The sequence below is a fragment of the Vanacampus margaritifer genome, chromosome 20 (genome assembly GCF_051991255.1).
Source record: "Vanacampus margaritifer isolate UIUO_Vmar chromosome 20, RoL_Vmar_1.0, whole genome shotgun sequence".
NCBI classification, from domain to species: Eukaryota; Metazoa; Chordata; class Actinopteri; order Syngnathiformes; family Syngnathidae; genus Vanacampus; species Vanacampus margaritifer.
This window is the reverse complement of record NC_135451.1, coordinates 1,097,371-1,123,183: the sequence shown is the minus strand read 5'-3', so window position 1 is coordinate 1,123,183 and position 25,813 is coordinate 1,097,371. Positions and strand designations below refer to the sequence as shown.

General features: G+C 40.4%; 1 protein-coding gene across 1 annotated transcript; it reads right to left on the bottom strand.

Annotated features, from left to right (window-relative positions):
• Nucleotides 1-998: 998 nt before the first annotated feature.
• LOC144040625 (uncharacterized) lies at nucleotides 999-19,335 on the bottom strand. Its single transcript, XM_077554990.1, has 15 exons — nucleotides 19,281-19,335; nucleotides 18,708-18,857; nucleotides 17,061-17,101; nucleotides 16,708-16,825; nucleotides 16,485-16,629; nucleotides 15,474-15,587; nucleotides 13,951-14,005; nucleotides 11,953-12,030; nucleotides 10,637-10,825; nucleotides 10,481-10,564; nucleotides 9,984-10,066; nucleotides 3,429-3,573; nucleotides 3,199-3,347; nucleotides 2,980-3,119; nucleotides 999-1,400 (listed from the first exon to the last, which is right to left on the bottom strand). The coding sequence occupies exons 1-15, from the start codon at nucleotides 19,333-19,335 to the stop codon at nucleotides 1,249-1,251; spliced, it is 1,698 nt and encodes a 565-aa protein (XP_077411116.1). The 3' UTR covers nucleotides 999-1,248.
• Between the last annotated feature and the right edge of the window lie 6,478 nt (nucleotides 19,336-25,813).

Sequence of the window (25,813 nt, the reverse complement as noted above, 5' to 3'; positions counted from 1 at the left end):
TCATTGTTAGTATTTGTAGACTTCAAAATAGTTGAGAGTAAATAAGCAGCTATTGTCGTTCAGTCCATTTGGTCTCACAATTAATCAACAGTCAATTACAAGTAACATTGTTTTTATAATTGTAGACAAATTAACAGTAATTAATAAATCATGAGATATTGTCTTTCTTTCAGTCACACCAAAAAGTTCATTTTTAGAAGAGCTTGTATTCTGATAGGGCCAAATGTTTGTATTTAGATATCCTGCTGAAAATTTAGAATTCATATAAAATTAAAAATATTTTTGTTTGGTTAAAGAACAAATACAGAAGAGAAAATAATACAATTCACTCAATGAACGACCATCTGGTTTTTATTTTTACTAATCAATTAGTCAGCAAAAGTGTCAGAACCATATTCGCCTATTAAACTGCCTTTGAAAAGTAGTCTGTTCACTCTTGCTTGGCAGAGGCTTAGATTAGATCCCATTTGTCAATGTAATTAGTATATATATTAGCTTAATTAGCAATTGATCATGATTTCAGGATAACGTTGTGTTGGTAATGGTGGCAACAGTTTGTGATGGCAATATAATCTGGGCCCTACAGTCAAGAAGACGAGTCACGGCAGCCACCACGCCAGCACACGCTGCCTGGGACAACTACAAAATAAAATTATAAAGCATTGATTGATGCCCATGTATTCTTTGGTGAACTGAGTTTTGAGTTGGCTTTCTCACTGCATGCGTAACATTTGTGTATAGCATGAACAAGTGATGCTACGGTTGGCTTGACTGCCTTACTGACGGTGCTCATCAAATAAAAAGGACACTTGTGGCAGAAAAAATTCCTTGAACATTTTTTTTAATTGAAGTACTTAAAATACTGGAGGACTCAAATCACCACTATGTTACGTGCAAACTTTATTTCCTAATTAATAAGCCTAAGAAATATGCAATAGTGGAAAATGATGTTACACAACATGGCATCAAGACCTATTTAGACGAGTTTTGTGTGAGTAATCAGCATGCAGGCACTATAAAGGTACAGAGTTCAGAGAGAGAGTTCAGTCAGTTAGAGATCAACCAGTGATACAGATCAAGTCAGATAATAGAAAACCTTGTGTAGATTATTAACACTGTATATCAAAATCTTCATTTGTATATGCGAGGCTAACAGTGTGTAAATAAAAAACAATAACATACTGCAGCGGAAATTTGAAGAAAAAAAAAAAGCACAACATGACATAACATCATAACATGAATGTGTGTTCATCTGAGGGCCTTTTTTTGCTGCTGGGCAGTCTCTATTGGCTCCAGGGCCTCCAGGCTGCCGCCAGTGTAGAGCGGCTGCTTGCAGTGGCGCCAAGTCACCAGGACAAGGCGAACAGCGTATAGCAAGGACGCCCCAGCTAGCAGCACAACTGCAAATATGAGGAAATATAGCTCATCATGAGCCAGAAATCTATATTAATATTTTAGAACAATAACTAATACTACAAATAATAATAATGAATAATAATAATAAGAAGAATACCCTCCCTGGGCCGTCACCTTATCATATTGGAACGATTGGTGTGTCTCAATGATTCTAAATGTTATGTCTCTGTATTAAGTTGAGTTTGTTTTTTTCCCATTGCAGTGCTGTGAACTAGGTGGACAGTGGTTTGGGTGACACCCATGTGGCCAATCTGGAATCTACGGCTTTATAGATGCTGGTGCAGCTGAGTAGTAGTGTCAGTGGAGCTATCAACTGGTAGTGTGTTAGCTCCAATGATGGGAGAAGATGCCAGTCCGACCAAGGTATTGCCCGGTAGTGAATATTGTGCTACATTCATTCATAATCATCCATATTCTGTTTAGCCACGTTGCTGTCAGCATGTGGTGGTAGCAGGGCACATGGAGCGCAATTGCTCCTCCGGTTACTGCACGCAATCGACGACACGTTCCAAAATTAGAAACAGCGAAGAACCTCAGTTGAATGAGATGCCCTTGGCGCTCGCAAATATCTTGCATCTAATAACGCCACAAATATGCAGAGCAGTAATGCAGCACGTCGGAATTTCATGTTTCCCTCTATTTCCAGGTTTGGTTATGCGTTCAGCCCTCGTCATTTTTGTCCAATTGGAGCACAGATCGTCACGCGGGTCGACGTGATTACGCAATATTGTCCACTTGTAAATAGCACAGTGTGCATATGAACCGCACCAAAAAAATAAAAAATAAAGTCCGCTTTTGGTCCGGACCAAACAAGCAGACTAAAGTACTTTTCTAGTCTGAATACACCCAAACACAAATGGACGGACTGGCCGTTTTCAAGAAATAACGCTGCGTGCTGCATTCACCGCCCCTCCCCTACACCCTTCGACTGCTTTAATTACAAGTTCAAAGCCGCTCTTGAATGAATGTAAAGGAAACACTGCTGTATGGAAGTTCGCCCAAGCAGCCTGAATGTTTTTTTGCGGACTTGGGGAAGGCATTCAACAGTGTCTTTCAGGTAGTTCTGTGGGGGATGCTCCATGAGCTGAGTCGAAAGGCAAAGCTCATGGAGCTTTGGTCACCAGCTGAAAGAGCAAGATCGTGGCTACAAGAGGCCAAATTGAGTTCCCTTCACAGTGTGTCCAGACTGTCTCTTAGAGATGGGGTCACTCGCTGCTTGTTCACATTGCGAGAAGCAAGATGAGTTGGCTCAGGCATCTGTTTAGTTTGCCTGCTGGAAGCCTTCCTTGCGAGGTGTTCTGGGCATTTCCCACTGGAAGGATACCCTGGGGAAGACCCAAGACATTCTGGAGAGTCTGCCAGCTGGTCGTTAAACATCCCGCGATCCCCACGGAAAAGCCATTCAAAGTGGCTGAGGAGAAGGGAAGTCTGGGCTTCTCTGCTTAATTTGCTGCCCCCACAACCCAACCCCGAATAAAAAGAAGGTGATAGATGGATAATAATAATAATACCTTATATATTGTAATATTGCATATTATATGATCATAAAATGTGTTGTCTTACCAATGAAGATGCCACTACTACTTGGTGATTCTGCATTGTAGTTTTTATCAAAGTTCCCTGCCAGTGCCCAAATCACAACTGGGTAGTCAATGAGAACATAGCGCATGTGCTTGTCCAGGACGACATTTTGCAAGAAAAACCTAAATGAAAGAATTGCATCTTGAAGAACACAGGACGGAAAATAATATTTTATATATTGTGTTAGTGTAGTAGGCTCACCAAAAGAGCAGCACGACCACCAAGATACAATAGGACACTGTGGCAGCATTTGTAGGGGAAACATTTGCTTCATAAATCAGCACAATGGCCAAGTTGATGAGTGTAGCGATCGTTGTCCATGTTGTGTAGATCATCACACCATTCTGAAGCTGGAGTCATATCACAGTGTTCATGGGCTTTTGTTTTCACTGTTTTATTTGATATGTAAAATCAGTGTAGTTTCCACTAACCAGTATGCGAATGAGCCAAAGGTCCACTTTGTGGTATGTATTGAGCCAGGTTCCATAAATGTGAAGACCGTGGCAGGCAAAAGATATCATGCCATAGTTCGTGCCGGCAACCAGAATTAGAAAAACAAGTGCAGTAATCATCCACCTTTGGGAAAATGTCAAATAACACATCACCAAAACAAATGTTTAATTCTGAAGTCTGACATTCAATGCCAATATTGTCAATATTGCCAAAATATTCACACACATGCCTTGACTCGCATATGAGTTTAAGTGACACTCCACTCTTTGCAGCTATGAAAGCTTCAACTTTCCTGGCAAGGCTTTCCATAAAGTTTAAGAATATGTTTATATTATTGTATGTTCATATATGAACATACTTGCATAAGAGTATTTGTGTCATGTTCCTCGACCTGCTTGTTGTTTTCTTTTTCTTTTCAGTTATCAGAGGCTGGCCAATGGGTGGAGCATCCTGACCCACACCTGTTGGTCATTGTGATCAGCAGTGTTGGGAACAACGACGTTTAAACTAACTGGGTTAGGTAACTCAGTTTTTTTTCCCATAAACGGACTAATCTAACTAATTATTCTAATATTTGAAACACCGTTATTGTTATTGTATGAGAAATGCGTTGCATTACAATTTATTTATTAGATTCAAGGCTCAAAGTAAGCTTACAAGACATTGTGCGGTGACTAGCTCTGAAAATTTCATTTGCGCACAGTTAGAGGCACTGTTGTTGTTGGATCTTGTCACAATAAAAGTGTTTTGACAGCTGAAATGTAGAGTGACTTTTATTTTGGAGGTGCCGCGGGAAGCGTGTCACGACATGACGGACGTGTCTTCCTTCTGGACCATAAGGCTTAGCATATTTTAGCATATTAGCAAAGAGTACACTTCCTCGCCTGGAACAGTTTTGACAACTTTGATAAGAGTGACATTAATCAAAAATAACAGTTGAGATTTGTCGAAAAACGGCCGCCATGAGGAGCGATTTGTTGACAATCATGTTCCACCAAGAGCCCACTACAAGCACCATAACAGCGATAAAGACACCGGTAAGTCATAGCGACACGCTCGCCTAGTGTAATTGATAGCGCCAATAATTGTATTTCTCTTATTTCATTAATGCTAAACATGTGACAAGTGTTGAAAGAAATATGCTCACACTCATGGAGGCGATGGAGTGACATTTGTATGTGAATAGTGCATGTTAAGCCTAAAGTTAGGCAGTTTTCTGACGTAAATCAATCATTAAACACGTCTTTATATGTGTAGAATTATAAACTGAAGATATACCACCATACTCTGATATTTGAAAGTATACAAAAGTATATGTTTTTTTCAGAGAGATCAAGTTGAAGCTGATGATTCTGAGGAGTAAATATAGTAGTAGTTATGGCTATGATTTTGGCGATGATAGCATTAAGCTCTGTGTATTTTAATAGCATTGGCAATTTATTTAATCTATTATTGATTGATTATTTTAGCCCGCAACAATCATAAAAAATGCCTGGGAAATCCTGAAAGGGACTGGCTAGGATTGTCTACAATTTACCTATAGCGGACATATGTGCAAAAAACACCCTCTCTCTATTATTATTATGTCATATTATGGAGTGAGGAATAAATACACCCTATATAGCCTGGACCTAATTTGAATTCCTTGTATAATAATAATAATAATAATAATAATAATAATATACTTTAAAAAATAAAAAATCCAAATTGTTTGACATAAAAAAAAAATTAAGTAGTGAAAATTGTTACTTTGCCTGGTAACGAGTTTCTTTTATGATGAAGTAATTCAATTACTAACTCAATTACTTTTTAAAGCAAGTAATGAGTAACTATAACTAATTACCTTTTTAAAGTAACGTTCCCAACACTTATGATCAGCAGGATATTTTTTTATTTTTTTATTTTTTTTTTATTTCTCTTTTTGGGAGATCTCAGTATTGATCATTTGAAATGTCATCATCATTGTTCTCCCTTTTTTTTAAATTTTTTTTTAATTTTTTTGTATGTGTGTTTGTGCGTGTGTGCGTGCGTGTGTGTGTGCGTGCGTGCGTGCGAAAAAAAAAAAAAAATAAGAATTCCCATACCGTTCACCTAAACCGAACACTTCAAAATCCAGCCAGAGTCGTGGGGCCGCCAGGAGACCCAAAGGGGGACCAAAGAAAAGAAAGAAAAGCGAAGCCCAGCACCGACCAGACACCACCCACCGGGCCACTAACCTTCACCAACCCCAAAGACATCCCAACTCCAACAAATCAGGGAAACCTCAAGGGCCCAAAGGAGAAACTGAGGAAAGGTAGAAAGGACAGACGAAGCAGAGTGAGATCCACAGACACCAGCCTCCACCGAATCAATGACCTGAGGGAGAAACAAATTGTGTCTGAGTCTCGATAGATGCTGGTGTGGTGGATCTAGCATGCATGAAAATCTCCACCAAAGAGGGGAGCCGTCGACCCCCGCCAGGACAGAGCAAGCGCAACACCTCAGGGCCCCCCAGGCCGCGGCCGCGCCAAAGGACGACCCCCGGGCCCCGCAGGGGCCACCGGCCGGAGAGCAAACCCCGGAGCAGGAGCGCCCCCCACCCCAACGCGGCCCGCGCCCCCAACCCAACGCAGCAGGACGGGGCACTGCAGGCCCACCAGGCACCCCACCGGCCCACAACCCCCGCTCCCCCCGCGACCCCCCCGCCCCCCACCCCCGCCACCCACCCCAACCCAGCCCCAACCGCCCCCAGGTCCCCAAATCCCCAGACACCCTCCCCACCCCAGCACCCCCCACCCCGGCACCCCCACCACCACCCCCCCACCAACCAAGCCGCCCCCGCCCCCACCAACCGACAGCCCCCCAGCCCCCGACCCCAGACCCCGGGGACACACCGCACCCAGGCATCCGCGCCGAAGAGGGGGCCGGGCAGCGGAGCGGAGAGGGCACCCGCGCCCACCCCACCACGCGGAGGGACGGAACACCAGGGGCAGAAGGGGAGATGGGGGCACCGGAGGACGGGCGGCATCCCCGAACCCCAGGCCCAGCGGGGAGAGGCCCCGGTCGTCACCCCAATGATCAAAGTGAAAAACTAACCCTGTTACTAAGTTCGCCAGCTCGCCGACTGGCGAACTCTACCCCTAAACCGTGTGTGTGACCCCACCCAGTGTATATACATAAGTGTGTGTGTGTGGTGCATTAAAATTGGGGGCAGGTGAACCGGAGCAGAGGGAAATGATATCCCCCCCTGCTCCGATCCATCCGCCCCCCAGGCATGTCAATGAGCGTATGTGGTGCATTAAAATAAATTAATGGGGGGGGGGGGGTGCACACGGACAGGCGACCGCAGCACTGCTTCATACCGCGGCCGCCCCAACCGATGCCCCAGCAGGATATTTAAACACACTGCAACTGAGGGCCAGCGTCGGGTTATTGTAAGTCAATTGCCAGACTCCATTTCCTTGTGTCATCAGTCCTGGGTACTTTTTCGAGTCTTTTCTTTCACGTAAGTACCTTCTGTCATGGTTACTCTAGTTCACCTTTTTGCTGTTCTGGGTTTGGTTACTTTAGATCTTACGACGCCCCTCAGTTGGAGGCTTTGTTTTTGGTATTTTTGTTTATATTCAATTCTCGCGTGTTATGTGCTCTTTTGTTTGTACTTTTTACTACTATTCTTGCTACTTTGCCTTTTGCTGCCTTTTTTGTTGTTGTAAATAAACTGGTTAAACGCTTAGTGTGTTTTGTCTGCTTCTTGGGGTCCTTTACTCATTTGTCAATTTGTGACAATTTGTGAGGTAACACATTGATGTTGGACAAGAAGGCCAAGCCAAATTGATATTGTGATTCACTCAAGGGAGTTCTCCGACGGTGATTTGCTCGGGAAAGGCGGGACATTCTGACAATACTTCGAGCTGATTGGATGATGCGTCATTGTGCACGTTTGTTTTGATCAATCACTACCACGGATGAAAATGTCATCTTCGTTCTCGTCGAAGGGGGTAGGGAAGCACGAGCATCTTCACCAGCAAAAAATGCACGAAGCGCCTCTCGCTTGTCAACATTCAACAAGGAAACGGTGAGTAATTCTTCAAGCACAGAATTAATTGCGGCGTCTATTTTCCATGTTAGGTTTGTTTGTTTGCCCTGGCGTCGGTGCGGGATTCCTGGTTTCATCACAGCTGCATATCACGCTCCAATGTCGCTCTGTGATTGGTCCGAACCACCAGTAGTTTGGCTCGGTGGAAATCAAAGGGCTGCTCACTCAGTACAAGGTGTATTCTCGGGAGTTTGCGAACTCACAAATACCGTACCAAATTCATCTTGCAGAGCAGGGTTGGGTTGAGGTCGGGACACAGTGCAGGCCAGTCAAGTTCAGCCACACAAAACTCTCCATGTTGGGAGAATTGCAGGACCCAGCAGAAGACCTTGAATTAAGGTTGTGTTTGCATATGTTATTGTGGATGTGTGTGCGTGTGCGTGTGCGTGTGGGTCCCAGTTGATAAGCATGTTGCGTTGTTATGGCAAAGCCTTCATTCTATGGACACGGGAGGGAGGTGAGAATGAAGAAAAGCGTCTGGCAGAATCACTTCCAGTAGAAGGTCCAGAGAACGGTTGTTTTGGGAACAGGACGACAATAATATCAGTTGAGTTTCTAGCTGGAGCGGCTCAAAGTGCAATAATTAGTCAAATTTGGCAATACAAATTTTCAAGAAGATATGCCAACATCTCCTCGTTGTTTATCATTCGCACAGTGTCACAAGTGTTCACTGGCCACCTGAGTCTGAGTGTTGACCGCTCATCATACACCATCCAGAAGACTGGTAGCTTGTTCACATCCAATAGTGCTGTTCCCTTGGCTGACTTTTACAATAAATCAGGAAACTGTCTATTCCAAACAGTAGGATACCTGTTATCAGAATTCCAATTACGTAGATGTCTTCCACGTCCTCGATTGACAAAATTAGAACCATCTTCCAATTGTTCCAGGAATACATGATGTATTGAGCTGCAACCGTCCACTCGTGTCAAGCTGGCTCTCCTCTACCAGCTCTTCTCGTCAAGAAAAATGTGTCAATTGTGTCGAGAGACCAGCTGTCCAAATCCATGATTGGATTTGGAAGAAATTTAGCAGGAGGCTGGGACAGCACACAAGACAACATGAGACCAAGGCAACAGGGAGAATGAGAGGTAGGGAGAGGGATTAGAGCAGGGGTCTCAAACTCGCGGCCCGCGGGCCAACTGCGGCCCCCGGGACGATAATTTGCGGCCCCCGTCTTAATATGAAAGATTAATGTTCGTGCGGCCCGCAAGATTGATATGAATGACACTTGTTGTGTTCGGAGCTGAATGAACCAATCACGGTGAGGTATACGGCTCTGGAGGGCGGGACATCGGCCGGGCTGTCCAGTGCCTCGCTCACTCACTCATTCATTCCTCCAATCAGCTGGGCGGAGGAGAAGCCGTGAAGCCGATCACTCCGCTCGGCGCGCACAGTCCTCCGCTGCTCTCAGCATAGAACTGAATGAGGCGCTATGATCCGTGATCCAGCCTGTGTCTGTGTCTGTAGCCATCTCCGCGAGTGAAACTGAAACTTAACAGTAAGTGCGTTAACATGACACTTGAGAAATTCGGAGAACTGCCGTAATCCAATACGATCGGAGAGCGAAAGTGCGCATGCGCCACAGACCCGCGCGACTGAAAGTTAAAGTTCAACCCGAGACTCATTCCAAGTGGAAACACATATTACAGAGCCCCAGAGATGTCTCTTTCAAAGCCTGCCGTGAAGAGAAAGGTCGGTGATGAGCACAGACAGTTTCAAGAAAAGTGGGGAGTGCAATTTTTCTTTGTTGAGCACAGGGGCACCCCGACGTGTCTCATTTGCACTGAAAAAGTTGCGGTGCACAAGGAATACAATTTGAAACGTCATTATACTACGAGACATGCTGAGGAGTACGAAAAATACCAGGGAGATGAGAGAGCCAACCAGGTTGCCAGTCTTAAAACATGTCTTCTGAGGCAACAGGATTTCTTCAAGAAGGCTACCAAAGACAGTAATGCAGCAGTCGAAGCTAGCTACGCCGTTTGTGAGTTGATTGCTAAAGCAGGAAAGCCATTCACAGAAGGTGAATTTATCAAAAAGTGCATATTATAGGCTGCACATATTGTCTGTCCAGAAAAGAAAAGTCAGTTCAACCGCATCAGCCTTTCTGCCAACACCGTGGCAGAGCGCATTTCTGACCTGTCAAGTGACATTTATGATCAACTGTGTGAGAAAGCACAATGTTTCAGTGTATATTCAGTGGCTCTTGATGAGACCACAGACATCACAGACACTGCCCAGCTCGCAATATATGTCCGTGGTGTTGATGACAATTTTGAAGTGATGGAGGAGTTGCTCACAGTAATTCCAATGCATGGCCAGACCACCGCTAAGGAAATATTTCACCAGCTGTGTGATGCCATTGAGAATGCCGGTTTGCCATGGAAGAGCTTTGTTGGAATAACAACCGATGGAGCCCCATCAATGACAGGGAGGAAGAATGGACTGGTAGCACTGGAAAAACTGGAAGAGGAGGGTGTGGAGGAGGCCATAGCTCTGCACTGCATTATCCATCAGCAGGCCCTTTGCAGCAGATGCCTGAAGTTTGACAATGTGATGTCTGTTGTTGTGAAATGCATCAACCAAATCAGATCCAGGGGCTTAAAGCACAGAAGGTTCCGTGCTTTTTTAGAGGAAATGGAGTCAGAATATGGGGAGGTGCTCTACTTCACTGAGGTACGTTGGCTCAGCAGGGGAAACGTGTTGAAGAGATTTTTTGAGTTGAGAGCAGAAGTAAAAGACTTCATGGAGATAGACGGGGTTGCTGTTCCTGTGCTAAGTGATCCCAAATGGCTCATGGACTTAGCTTTTCTTGTTGATATCACACATGAGCTTAATGTACTGAACAAGAAGCTACAAGGCCAGGGGCAACTTGTCAGTGCTGCCTATGACAACGTGAGAGCATTTTGCACTAAACTTGTGTTATGGAAAGCCCAGCTCTCTCAGACAAACCTTTGCCATTTCCCAGCATGCAAGGCTCTCGTGGATGCAGGCACACCATTCAGTGGTGAGAAGTATGTTGAGGCCATTTCGAAGCTACAGGAGGAATTTGATCACAGATTTGCAGACTTCAAGACACACAAAGCCACATTTCAAATTTTTGCGGACCCCTTCTCCTTTGATGTGCAAGATGCCCCTCCTGAGCTTCAAATGGAGCTCATTGACCTGCAGTGCAACTCTGCACTCAAAGCCAAGTTCAGGGAGGTGAGTGGAGAAGCAGACAAGCTTGGGCAATTTTTGAGAGAGTTGACCCCCAGCTTCCCTGAACTTTCCCGAATGCTCAAGCGGACCATGTGCCTTTTTGGGAGCACATACTTGTGTGAGAAGCTCTTCTCCACCTTGAACTTCAATAAGTCCAAGTACAGGTCCAGACTTACTGATGAGCATCTTCAAGCTCTACTGAGGGTCTCCACTGCTTCCTCCCTCAAGCCAAATGTGACTCAGCTATGTGAGAAGAAGCGCTGCCAGGTCTCTAGCAGCAAGAAGTAGGCAAGAGAAGCCGTGTTCAGAATTTTTCATGTTCAATGTTCCATTCAAGTTCAGAAAGTTAAAGGTTAAAGAGCTGTTAATACAGACATTTGAAACGGAATAAAAATAATTAGTTTTCTCTACTTAGCCAGCCAGTGTATATCTACTGTATGCTAATTATTATTATTTTATTTTTTTATTACTGATTGATTTATTTTTTATTCATCTTTAAGTTAATTTATTTAATTCATTATTTTTTGTTAAAAAATAAAGATATTTGATAACGTTGGAATGTTTTATCAGCGCTTTTCTTGTGGAAATCGATGCGGCCCAGTCTCACCCAGACTCTGCCTCTAGCGGCCCCCAGGTAAATTGAGTTTGAGACCCCTGGATTAGAGGAAAAGTTTGTGTGAGAGCCAAAGCAGAAAAAACACAGAAAACAGAAAATGCACTAACAGGTCCATAAAGATATGGATGGGAGCATTTGGTGTGGTTCAACTCTTGAATTCAACCCAAAAGAACACTATTGGGATGAATTAGAGCACAGGTGTCAGAGTCCTGATACTGGGCGATTTCAACATTCATATGGACTCACTTTCCTGTCAAATGGCTGCTGAATTTAAACAAATTCTTGTCTTAATCTCCACCAATCCGTTGCTGTTCGGGGCCACACACTGGTCATCACAGACTCTATCCACATCTCGGACCTCCACATCCTGGACATCAGCATCTCAGATTACCATACAGTCATCTTCAAGGATTCCCCCCCACCAAACTTCAACATCTTATAACATTCAGAAATATCAAGAGCATTGATTTCGCCGACCTCAGAATCTCCAGCTCCTTTGCCCTCCTCCAAATACATCAGTCACCAATCTAATGGACTACTAGAACTTCAATCTCCATTTCATCCTTGATCTTCATGCTCTACTAAAAACCAGGACAGTCACATTTACTTGTTCCTCCCCCTGGTTCACAGAGGAGCTGAGAGTGCTAAAGCGGAAGGGCCGAGTCCCAGAGCGAGGGAACACAAACTGATATGCCAAAGAACTCTTTAAGGCCAGGTCAGCACACTACTCTAACATCATTCACAACAACCCAGGAAACCTCCACATCTCTAAATATTCACCACTGTTAAACACCTGCTCAATCCTCAATGTACCACACCAGAATCCAACAGTCACACATTTAACATATTCACAGATTTTTTTCACCTTCAAAATACACAACATACGTGCATCTCTCTCCCTTACCAAGAGCTCTGTCCCACCAATTAATACTGCACCCATTACTCAACACCTGTCCCATTTCTCCCCCATAGTGCAACAGGAAGTCAAGAAAATAATAAGCAAATTCAAATCGTCTACAAGCTCCTTTGACATCTCCGATGCCCTTGGCTCAAATGTCATCAGTCCTTCATCCAACTAATAACAAACATTAACCGATCTCTTTAAACCGACCATGTTCCGGGCAGCCTCAAAACATTCCCAAACCACTCCTCAAAAAACTACACTTGACCCCAAAACCCTGTCAAACTACAGATATCCAATCTTTCTTAACGTTCATCTCCAAAATTCGAGAAAGAACTGTATCCATCCAACTCTTTTTGTCCCTCCCGTAGCTCGGAGACAGCTCTAATCAGTCACAAATGACCTCCTGATGACCTCGGACCCCGGCTCTACTTCCCTCCTCATCGTTTTTGACCTGTCTGCTGCATTTTATACAGTTGATCACCACATTCTCTTACATCGCCTTCAATATGATATTGGTATCACTGGCACCGCCCTTCAGTTCCAATCATATCTCTCTGGAAGGACCGAGTTTGTAGCCCTGTCGGATGTTAAGTCCCGTGCCCACTCTGTTAAGTCCTGGATGGCAGCAAATTTCTTACATCTCAACAATGACAAAACTGAGGTTTTAGTAATCGGTCCTGAAGCTCAGAGAGAGAAACTTTTACCGAAACTAAAAGCCTTATGTCTTAACCCCTCTCAACAATTTAAAAACCTGGGTGTTATTTTCGACTCTGAGCTTAGTTTTATTCCACATATTAAAAATGTTATAAAAACGGGATTTTACCACTTAAAGAATATTTCTTAGAGTCTATTTCTCTCGAGAAAACACAGAGAAGCTAATTATTTCTAATCATATTGATTACTGTATTGCTCTCCTTTCTGGTCTTTCTAAGAAAACAGTTGCTACTCTTCAACTCCTACACAATTCAGCAGCCCGTGTGCCTACGAAGACCAGAAAGAGGGCACATATTACGCTATTTCTAAGTCGCTGCATTTGCTCCCTGTGTCTTTTAGGATAGATTTTAAGGTTTTCTTATTGACCTATAAAGCGCTTAATGGTCCGGGTCCTTTATATTTATTGGATCTGCTTTTACCATATCGACCCTCGCAGACTCTAAGGTCCTTTGGCACTCGCCTTTTAACAATCACAAAAGTTACCACTGAAACCCACGCTGAAGCAACATTTCAATTCTATGGCCAACAAATATGGAATGGCCTGCCGAAGGACCTCAGGGCCGCAGAGAATGTCGATATTTTTAAAAGGAGGCTCAAGACCCACCTTTTTAGTTTAACATTTGGCTGACTTGATTTTATACATTTTGATGTACCTCTTACTTGTTAATTTAATTTCACTTATTTATTGATTTGCCTTTATCTTATCCTGATTTTATTTATATTTATGTCTTTTACTTGTTAATTTTACTTCACTCATTTGTCAGTTAATTTTTATCTCATTCTCATTTTACTTATTTTCATGTATTTCTTGCTTGTTAATTTTACTTAACTCATTTATTTTTTATCTTATTCTGTTTTAGCTCCAGTGTTCAGTCACTGGGGACCGTTTGCACTGGGAGCTGTGTTCGGCTCTGGCTGTGGGGTTGCCGCCGCGTGTGCGTGCGTGTGTGTGTGTCTGTGTGTGTGTGTGTGTGTGTGTATGTGTGCCTGGGCTGGGGTCCTACGTGAGGTGGAGTCGTCTGGCTCCTGGTGTGGACGTGCCCTAAGGATGGCGTATCCTTACTCGTGTAGCAGTTAGTCCGTTGTAATTATACTTATGTGTGGGGTTATTGGGTTGTGTATCTAGAGGATGGGTGTGTGTTAAGGAAGAAATGGGTGGTTGGTTATGATGTGTTTTTTTTGTGTGTAAAGCACTTTGAGTTGTTTCTTATAATAATAATAATAATTATAACGGGAGTAACAGTTTTGAACGTCAGCATAATCAATACATCACACAAACTCATATACATATATATATATTTCATTCATGAATGTTTCCTGGTTAGACAGGACGTCTCAAAACCTCTCTATATTAAACGTGACTTCTGAGTAAACAAACATGGATGACCATGCTTCCTGGTTTGTTTTTAGCTGAACAAAAGTGGCAGAAAAAGAAAAAGCGTTGTTTAAAGGAGTGTAAATAGCGCAAGCACAGACAAAATCGGGCTAATCCTCCTGCCGTGTAAACTCGGCTTTAGCAGATTGCTATAAATGACATCAGATTGTTTATTTTTCTTCTTCTCAGTCATGCACGTCATTACGCGGGTGCCACACAGTTTTCAGACAGAGATACCACAGTTGAATTAAACAGTGACAAACCTGTGTTGCCAAAACTTGTTTTAAATGGTAGATATTCCCAGTAAATGTTACTTGAAGCCTAAACGTAGTCAGTTCAATTATTTGCATTTCACTGAATTCCTTGAGAAGAGGTTGTACAACCATTTATTTGGATTGGTATATTTTCTGGCTTCTAGATTATTTGTTTCATTTTATTTACTTACTTATTTAGTTAAATACATTTTTGTGTGTTCTATACAAAATGTGTATTTTATGAACAAGAAAATTTCCATTAATTTTATAATTTTAAGGGTAATTGCTATATTGTGATATAAAGATCTTTCTTTAAAATGATGTCATTAATTTGGGGGAAATTGTATTGTGATATCAGCACCTGGTATCGTGAGTACTGCAGAGTTGAGTACTCATATCGGTCTCAAAAAAGCTTACATCGGTCTAAAAAAAAGTTTTATCGAACATCCCTGCTAGAAGTAATGGTCTAAAAAAAGTTGTATCGAACATCCATGCTTAGAAGGATTAATTTAATAATGTTCCTTTTTTGCTTATCTCAATAGGTTGGTTAACCATTATCGACAAACCATCCCAAAACATTTTCTTAATGGCATAAGTTTCCTTAATTCTACGTTTTACAGGCTTTTGCACACTCTTTATGTCAAATCATATTAAATAAGTTGGCATTGGCAGAAAGGTTTAAGCAGAAACCAAAGTTAAATAGAGGGGAGTAGCCCATGGCAACTGGATGAATGGAAGTGAGTGATGTAGAGATGCGGGCTTGAAAAAAAGCACATTGTAAGTCACATAATTGCAGTGTTTGTTACCAACATCTTGTTAGCAATGCCTTTCACTAATGTGTTTCAGGAAGTTACTGTAATTGCTCATTGTAAAAAGCTTACGCTCTGTCCCAAACCAGCAGCCAGGCTATATTGAAGCACAGATTGAGACACCAGCAAATAAAGAATCCATAGGGCAAGACTGGTGGACTGCAGTAAACATAGCCATAAGCATTCCTGTGAGGAACATAAAATAACAACAAAAAAATCAGTACAAAGCCGTCCACAAGATGGCCTTTAAGTGCCGTATATTCACGACTATAAAGCGCACTTAAAAGTCTTAAATTTTCTCAAAAATCGATGGTTTACCTAATAGTGAGGTGCACCTTTTGTGTGCACCGAGTTCCAAAATCTGTAAATGTTTTGTGCGACTTCGGTAAGTGCTCCGCTGTTTGTGTGGGAGCATTTCCGCTAACAGACAGCGGAGCAGTGCCGACATTACAGCTTAAACAAGAAATCCAGCCCTGTTTGAGGACTGGCAGGCATGAATACCTGAATGACTCAACTGAAAGATGATGTGAATCTATTGTCATGGTGCTCACTATTTTCGCTTAATGGAACTGCTAGACTAGAGCGAGTTACGCCACAATTTGTGAATGGATTGTTGCAAGCTTGGACTTAATGTGTCTGCTTGCACTAATGTTGGCGCTTTCGCAAAAGCCGGTCATTATTGCTGAGGAGCCACAAGGTAACGAGACTGACTCTGACAATACTACAATCACTAGAGGGAACCTGGCATGTTTGATGGGGACCTAGACCAGCTGTTTGTTTCAGATACAGAAGATGAGGACTTTGAGGGATTTGTGGATGAGGGTTGATCAAAAGTAATGTGAGAACATTGTTAATGTTAAATACTTCAAGTACAACCAAACTCAGTTTTGCTCCACTGCCTTTTTAAAAACATACACTAGCAAGTGAAAGCATGCTACCATATATTTTGAGCTAACGTATGTTTAACTGTCTTATGTGAGGGTTAAATACAGAAATAGCACTGGTAACTGAGACTGCACCTTTTATTACGGTGCGCCTTATGGTCGTGAAAATACAGTAAATGATTTGATGAAACTTGAGTACTTTCTGCAAAGGTTAGCAAGAATGTAGATAATCATGAGTGTCAACCACACGTAGATAACGCTCCAGATACTGAAGGTCCATCCCGACGGAGTGATCTCTGTTACAAACACGTCAGACACATTGCCTGTGGTGGTACTGAAGGGGCCTGTGTGGATTGCAGGTGCAGTGTTCATCTACTAATACAATAGTCACATGAGCTTTATCGTATGGCACGTTTACTTACCCACTCCCAACACAGAAAGACCGTTGAACACCAAACTGACAACGTAGAACATGAGAGACAGCAAAATGACAACAAGGCGTCCAGCATTGTGTTTCCCCATTGTAGGCAACTGCTTCTCCTGTAAATACAACACAGGTTTACTCAATGAGCAAATAGTGTGAGCACCAACCAATATTTTTCCCCCAGTTGCCCCAGGTTTTTAGATGATACATGCCAAGTTTAAAGTCAACCAGATGTGTATGTGTGAAAATGGGCCAAAATTGGTCTTTTAAAATTTCATAGCTCACTTCCTGTTTATTTTAGTATATGGCTCTAATATACTTTTTTTGTAGGTATTGGGCTCCTCCATATACCTCCAAATTGTCATAGATCTTGCTGAAACGTATAACCAGGACTGCTTGATTAAAAAAAAGATTACAGGGCGTTAGTGAGTGTTTGTTTTTTTTAAATCGCACAATGCGATATAAAATATCACTCATTTTGTCAGGCCAGATGTGTGTGCCGAATTTTTTGACTTTTTGTGCATGTTTAGGCCCTCAAAATCAGCTTTGTCTTTGTGGTGAGGCTACAAAAACGTTGTGTTGTAACATCATGAAGGCATAAACTTTCTTATGAGCAAATATGAGGTTGGTCCGGTTAAGAAAAAACATGTATTTCTTTTCGCTACCACTACGATGAAATATAAGTTTGTAGAAGTCATCAGAACAGGCCAATTTTTCAATGTCAATTAAATTTTAATTTTTTTTATTTAGCACAATTTAAAAAACATGACAAGATTCCACTCCATACTCAAAGGGTCAAATAAAATTTAAACAAAAAAATATTTCTAGATAGACAATACAATCTATCAAAACAAGAGAACAAAATAACTTGAATTAAGAAAAGAAAGATCAGAGAATGATAATAATAAACTTTAATTGTATAGCGCCTTTAAAAACAAAAGTTTACAAGGTGATTTGACAAAAAAAAAATCCAGATCATAAAATACAAACAACTGCAAAAGAAAATAAAGAAATACATATGCCCATAAACACATAAGGAGTACGAAAACCCAAAGGCAAGAGAAATCAGAGGCAATACAGTAATACCACGACCCAACTGAGATCAGGAGGTGGTATTACAGGGGACATAAAACAAGTAATTCCCAAAATAAAATTATATCCATAAAAATAAAATAAATAAAAGTTAAATAAATGCCACGTAAATAAGAACCGAGATAAGAAAACATCAACAATTAAAAGCCAATCTTTAAAAGTAGATCTTAAGAAGTGACTTAAAAGAAACTGAATTTGCACGTCAGATCCAGTGGCAGGTTGTTCCAAAGTCGAAGCGCTCTAACTGAAAAAGCTCTATCACCTCTAGTTATAAGCCTCGACCTTGGAACAACCAAGAGACTTGGCGGGAAAGTGACTTTTGACTGATACTGGAAAGGAGTGAATTACAGTAATCTAGCCTGGAGAAAATTAGAGCGTGGATCAGTTATTCAAGGTTGGGTTTTGTTAGAATTTATTTTATTTTGGCTATTGTGTGCAAGTGGTAGAAACATGATTGAACGACTTTATTAATATGAGTTGTAAAGGTAAAGTTTGAATCAAAGAAGACACCTACATTTCTGGCTGTGGAAGTGAAATTAGAGGTAAATGAGGTAAGGCTAGATTTAATATTTTGAGAAGCATTTGGGAGGTTAAATAGTATTTTTTCAGATTTGGAATTGTTGAGTTGGAGGAAGTTAAGAGCCATCCAGCAACTGATGTCGGAGAGGCAGTCTTTTACAGCAGCTGGTCTCAGGGGAAGGTATATCTGTGTGTCGTCTGCGTAGCAATGGAAGGACATGTTGTGGCCCTCAATAATTCGGCCAAGGGGAAGCATGTAAATCGAAAATAAAATTGGGCCTAAAACCAAACCTTATGGTACACCACAGGCAAGGGTGGAAGTGGGTGAACAGTGTTTGCCTATGGTGACTGCAAAAGATTGCTTTAAAAGATAAGAATAAAACCAACGTGCAGTGTCCCTGATCCCCAACCAGTGTTTAAGACAATCAATTAAAATGTGGTGGTCAACTGTGTCAAAAGCAGCACTGAGATCCAGCAAAATGAGTATTGAGCCCTCCCCTTTGTCTGAGGCGGGCGGTCTCGGTGCTCTGACCAGCTCTGAAACCAGATTTCTTAAAGAGATTATTAAAAGACATGAAAGAGTTGTATGGAAGTAAGAGTATGGAAACTACTTTTTCTAAAACTTTGGTTTTGAAAATGGTCTAAAATTGTTAAGATCAGAAGGGTATATATATTTACATATATATAAATATATATGTGTGTGTATATATACATATATATATATATATATATATATATATATATATATATATATATATATATAATACGTTAATATATATAAATACGTTAATATATATGTATGTATATATATATATATGTATGTGAAATATGTACCTGTATGTATGTGTGTATAAAATATAAGTGCGCTGAAGAAAATGAAGGACCAAGAGATAATTAATTACTGTGCGCGTGCCATAAGGCAATGCCGCGCGGACAGATCCCTCTCTCTCACTCATTCACTCTCTGCCTGTGTGCCGCACACCGCGTAGAGGAGGGAGGAGCTTTCCTTCAGCATGGATATTAAGGAAGTCTATCCGTGTTATATTCGCATCCGAGAACTATCAATTATCTGTACCGGATACTCGTGTTGTACGAATATCAAATTGCTGTGAAATTGAAAATGAAAAACAAATTGCTCTCTTTGAAGTCAGTTGGATGAAAACTGTGGGCAAAAGGGCAAAAGTATGACCCCGGTGAATGTGGAAAAAATGGGCCAAAATTGGACATTCAGAAATTCATAGCTCACTTTTTGGGATATCGCTTCCACTGACTTTTTTTTGTACGTGTCAGGCTGCTACACGTGTCTGCTAATTTTCGTAGCCGTAGGCCAAACGTGTCGGGATAGGGCTTCATTAGGGGGCGCGACAGAGCCATATTGTGTTCATTGTTTATGACAACTTTAAAATGTCGAATTTTTCACCAGGCCCAATGAGTGTGCAAAGTTTGAGTTTTAGTACATAGTTGGGCCCCCAAAAATGTGATTCCTTTGCGGAGAAGAATAAAGAATAATTTCTTCAGGTACAATAGGGAACACGCAATGGTCACTGCTTGGGCCCTAACTAATTAAAGGCCCTTGCAGCCCGGACCACTTTGGGGTACTTGCACGTATTGGTATATTCAGGGCCCGTGCAGCGACTGCTGCAAGGTCCCTACCGTAGAGTATCTGTACAAATTATTCTTTATTCTTCTCCCTAAACAATCCAATTTTTGGGTACAAAGTCACCAAACTTTGCACACTCTTTGATATTATGAAGTTGTCATGTCATGTCAACATGGCTCTAGAGCGCCCATTAGAGTAGAAAAATAAAAAAAACAATCCCAGCAAGTTTGACGAGGTCTATGAAAATCCCCTGGAACGTATAGCAACCCGAGACTTAGTCAGTGGAAGCCACATCCTAAAATGTACAGGTAGTGAGCTATGAATTTTTGAATGACCCATTTTTGGCCCATTTTTGCACATTCACAGGGGTCATACTTTTACCTCCTTTGCCAACAGTTTTAATACGATTGACTTTAAACTTGCAATGTATCCTCTCAAGACTTCGGACAACAACTGGGAAAAAAATATTGGGGTTTCGAAATACTAGATGGCAGGGGCAGGGCATCAAGTCTTGCCTTTCAGAATTCCTTCATTACGAAAGAGGAAATGCTTAATAACTCTCCTGTACATGTTTCAAAAAATCTCAAACTTCACATATATCTTCGTAAGCAAAGTGCACATCTCGGTGGTGCGGTGCATTATGGGTAAGTTAGTTAGTAGCCGGCTACCATATTTTCTTTCTTTTTTTTTCTTCCTCTTTTATATATATATACAGTATATATATATATATACACATATACAAACACATATATATATATATATATATTTTTTTTGTATGTGGGTGAGGACGTATATGTGCGTGTGTGTGAGTGCGTGCGTGCGTGTGTGTATTCATCAGTTCACCTAAAGCCCATTCAAAAAAAATCCCATACTAATAATATAATATAATAATAAATTGCCAAATGCAGAACCATCAATGTAAGTTATCACGATGTAGTGGCTCTCGCTAACAGACAGAATTAAGTAACCAGAATTAGGTTAAAAAATTCTATATACGTAGACCATGTTTCTACAAATTTTGATATTTGGTTTTTATTTGAGGAAGATATTTTTTCCATTAAAATGTGATTTATGAGGAGGTTAGACCATTGGTCGATATTCAGAGTTTGTTTATTTTTCTAGTTAACAAGAATACCATATTTTCATTGAAAACTAATGATATCCAACAGAGGGAGCTCTGATTTGGACCATTTCAACCGTAGGAACGTTAATGTTTTTTATTGAATCTATTTTAAACATGCAAAGCGTGCCATTACTGACTGCCCTTTGCTGGGACACACTACATTTAAGCTTATCTAAGTAATTAATATTTGGCTGAATGTGTGCACTTTACATGGAGTCCGACCAAGGAGCGACACCGGGACATGAGGAAGAGAGAAGGATAGGATCTTTCTTCACTGTGGAGGTCCCTGTGGGCAGGTTCTCAATGGCATGCTGTGGTATCTAACGTGGTGGTTTGCCTGCATCTGGCGCATTGGCAATATTGTTGACATCCAGTGTTGGGAACGTTACTTTAAAAAAGTAATTAGTTATAGTTACTCATTACTTGCTTAAAATAACTGAGTTAGAAATTGAATTACCTCATAATAAAATTAACCTGTTACCAGGCAAAGTAACTATTTTCACAAGTGTTCTGGCCACATAAGACTCAGCAAATCAATCACCAATGTGACATGCTGCAATAATATATAAAACAATGCGCTCTATTTAAAAAGTTACAGTGACTGGAAAACGATTTCTGTCAAGTTGATCTTATGTTCTGTCACTCCATTGGTTTCGCTACACGTCCGCGAGCAAGCTTCGGGAAGACTGTCTGTTCCATAGGTTTCAGGATATCGAAAAATAAATGGATTAAAGAAGTTTACAACTTTAGCCTCCCTTAACATCCGTTTGGATCTTTCTTTTCTGTCTGGAAATTGTGAAGAGTGAACAGAGGTCTACAATCGTACACTTCCATCTTGTTGGAGCTTTGCAACAGTGTTTTTTTTTGTTTTTTTTTGCCTATAAACTCTATTAGGACAGTTAAAAATGGCACAAAGTGCACCTGTCGTTTTGTCACTTAAAGCTTAAAGCCGCTTAAACAATGCTTACAAGCTTTAAGGTGTACAGTTACGCAAACACAGCACTCTGCGCCATGCAAATAACGGCTACTTTTGGTAGCCACTCTTTTATTCTTTTTATTATTATTATTTTTTACTTGATCTTCACGCATGCGCAAACGTAATGCATTATATGATCAATTTCGGTTATACATGTAGCGCCACCTAGTGGTGCAAGAAATGTCATACTTTACATTTTTACTTACTGTGCTGAGCACATTTAAGGGATCCAGTTGAAAATTTGTCAGAAAAGCCTTAAAATCATGCCCTGGTTCGAAAATTGTAACTTTCCAGCAAAGGGCATGGCCATTACGGCGCCACCAAGTCTGATGATTCACTGTGAACAACTACTTTAACTTGACCCAGATGATACTAGCTTCTCAAAATTTCACACATTTGATATGAGTCCAGTCCTGAAGACATCTACAAACTTAGATTTCATAGTATTGAGAGGCCACCTACTGGAAAAAAATAAAAGTTTTTCTCCAAGCGGATTAACCATATCTACCTCAGATTTGCTCAGAAGAGTGTTTAGGTCTTCATGATGTTACAACACGAAGTTTGAGTTTTCGCAAAACGCTGTGGCAATGCATTGTTTGCAAAAAAAAACGCTGATTTTGAGAGCCTAAACATGCACGAAAACTCATGAAACTTACATCTGGCCTTGCAAAATAAGCAATATTTTCTAGTGTATTGTGTTATTTAAAAAACAGATTCATTAGCACCCTCTAGAAATCTTTAACGAAGCGGTCCCTGTTGTACGTTTCAGCAAGATCTACGAAAATTTGGAGGTATACGAAAGAGCCCAAAACTAACAAAAAAGTCTCTTGGAACCATATGCTAAAATGAACAGGAAGCGAGATATTAATTTTTGAATGTCTAATTTTTGCACATTTACAGGAGGCATTCTTTTGCCCACTTCTCCTATACACTTCAAACTTCGCCTGGACCTTGTCAAGACCTGGGCCACAATTGGAGAAAAAAAATCTTGAGTTTTAGGGGTGCGGCATCAAATGTTGTTTCTCATATTTCCTTCGCCACAAAAGAGGAAATGCTCAAGAAAATCCCAAATTTCAAATGAATGTTAATAGTCAGGATCTGAAGGTATCTATGTGACAATATTTTGTTATAAATATAGCACCACCTAGTGGTGGCAAGAAATGTAATTTTTATTATTTTTTAAATGTGTATTCTATATCGAGCCCGTTCAACGAATACACTTCAAAATTTGTCAGAAAAGATGTTGACCATGCCTCATAGAGAGTATTATGACTTTTGGCAAAGAGTGTGATCATTTTGGTGCCGCAAAGTCTAATGATTGACCGTGACAATAAAATATGTTTTAACTCTACCCCCAAATTATGGGGATGTCTTCAAGCCTGCACTGTCATCTAATATTTGACATTTTGGGGATAGGATAATTTGAGGGTAGAGTTAAAACATATTTTATTGTCACGGTCAATCATTAGACCTCATATTTGTTCGGAAGAGTATTTAGGCCTTCAATGGTAATGAAACACGAACTTTACAATTTTTCATGAAACCCTGTTGCCGCGACAAATCATTGCCGTAAAAAAATAATTAGGGTCCTTAACATTAATGAAAAAGCTTTGCACACTCATTACACATGGCAAAAAAATAATAATAAATCTATACGTAAAGGTTTATTGTGTCATTTTTAATAACTTGTAATTCCAATGTGCCAGTACCCCAAAGTGGCCCAGGCTGCAAGGGCCCTTTATAGCTCTAGGTCTAGGGCCCTTTATAGCTCTAGGTCTAGTTTTGCATTGTTTCCTCTTATTTTCATTTCATCGCTTTAACTGTAAATATTTTTGTATATAGGCATTAAGGGATATCAACCTCAAATTTCATTGTACTGTATTGTGTACACTTAATAAACTTAAGTGATTAGAACATTTGTAATTAATGATTCAAAATTAAGCAAACTTTTATTAAAAAAGAAAATTGTTCAAATAAGAATAAACACATCATCTTGACATTATGTACAATCTTTTTTTTTCTATCAGGCTATAATATATAAAACAATTTTAGGATACAACTCTTGGTATGGAATGCCTGCTATAGGTACTTATGGTGATCAAACTACAGTAGCCTACTTGTGGAAAAACAGCATAAAATGTATATTGAAAATAATCTAAAATTGCTACACAAAGGTGTCAAGTCAAACAAAGCATACCTTTCTCTGTCTCCTTGTCCTTGTGGTGCAGCCAGCAGAAGTTCCAGTTTATGGATGAGTTCGTTTATGACCATGTCGAGAGTCATGTGTACCTCTTATCTCATGCACGCTCCCGCAACTCACTCATAAAAGGGTTATCAAACACAACACGCCTCAGTATTTACCTCCCTTCATTACATATGATTCATTTATGTTGATCTTAAAGAAGAATAGATTAGATACAGAGGAACTAAACTCATTTCTTTCTATTTCTTTTCTTTTTTACAGAAATAACAACACACCAAAACAACCACAAAAAATAATCAGCATACCATATCAATTTTACATCTAAATCTAGCTGAAACTTTATCCATAACATAAATACTATATCAAACCATTAATTTATTGTTGGTATATCTCTCTTCAAACATTTCTTACGCTATCAAAACAGTTCTCAAACATTTTTCCTGTACCCTCCCACTTGGGTTGTCCTAAGTAATTTAGATGTATAGTTTTAAAGTCAAATATAATTTTGTACCTAAATAACTTCTCCAATAAATCATGAATATCATGTCAAAATGGTGTGAAATAGGGACAATCCCCCCCAAAATGTAAGTGATTTGCCACAGAATTTCCACATAACCTCCAGAAATAAGTCTGAGCAGAAAATTTGCTTTTATGTTTGGGAGTACGAAAAAACTAAACAAAAAACAAGTCAAGTTCTTCCAACTGAATTCCCTCCAATTAGGTGAAAACGTCTTCATTTCTGTCTACAGAGACTGTCCTATTCTTGTGTTGAAATTTGAAATGTAATTTGTATGTGTGTGTATATATATATATATGTGTGTGTGTGTATGTATATATATACATATGTGTATGTATTTATACGTGTATATCTGTATGTATATATATGTGTATATCTATTTATGAATAGATATGTGCATTTATATATATACACGTGTGTAGACATATGTATATGTGTATATATATGTATGTGTGTATATGCATATATATGTGTGTGTGTATATATATATATATATATGTATATTTAAATGTGTATATATGTGTGTTTATGTATATGTATATATATATATATATATATATATATAAGTGTGTGTGTGTATATGTATATATATATAGATGTGTGTATATTTATATGTGTATATGGTAGTAAGATGAATACTTACTTTTCCGTGTTCATGATGTTGATTATCAAAACATACAATGAGATCAGTGAATTCACAAATTTGTGGACAGTGAGAATAGCAGCCACCCGCGCCATTGATTCTCAACTGTGTCGCCCAACCCCCTGCTCGTCCCTCATATGCTTTGTCCTTGCAGAAAACCTTCCCAGTTCGTCACATGGTACCTCCTTCTTTTCTTCCCCCTCATAGTCACAAGATGGAACACAGAAATCAGATAAGGGTTGACGTTGTTTACAGAAGAGACTGAGAGAGACTGGGGAAGCCGTAGTATAAACAAAGGGGTCTAATTTACACATTCGCTTGCCCCCACCACATGTTCTCAGGAGAGAACAAAGAGAAAAGCACCCCCTCACATCATTTGAATTCTCACACAAAACTATACTAAGTAAATCAAAGCAATTTTGTCCAATTCT

Coding starts and splice junctions, on each gene's coding strand:
- LOC144040625 (XM_077554990.1), bottom strand. CDS start 19,335: ATGCTGAAGGAAAGCTCCTCCCTCCTCTACGCGGTGTGCGGCACACAG. Junction 17,102..18,707: donor GGGGATCAGGGACACTGCAC/GTTGGTTTTATT, acceptor TTAATCAAGCAG/TCCTGGTTATACGTTTCAGC. Junction 3,120..3,198: donor GTGGTCGTGCTGCTCTTTTG/GTGAGCCTACTA, acceptor TCTTTCATTTAG/GTTTTTCTTGCAAAATGTCG.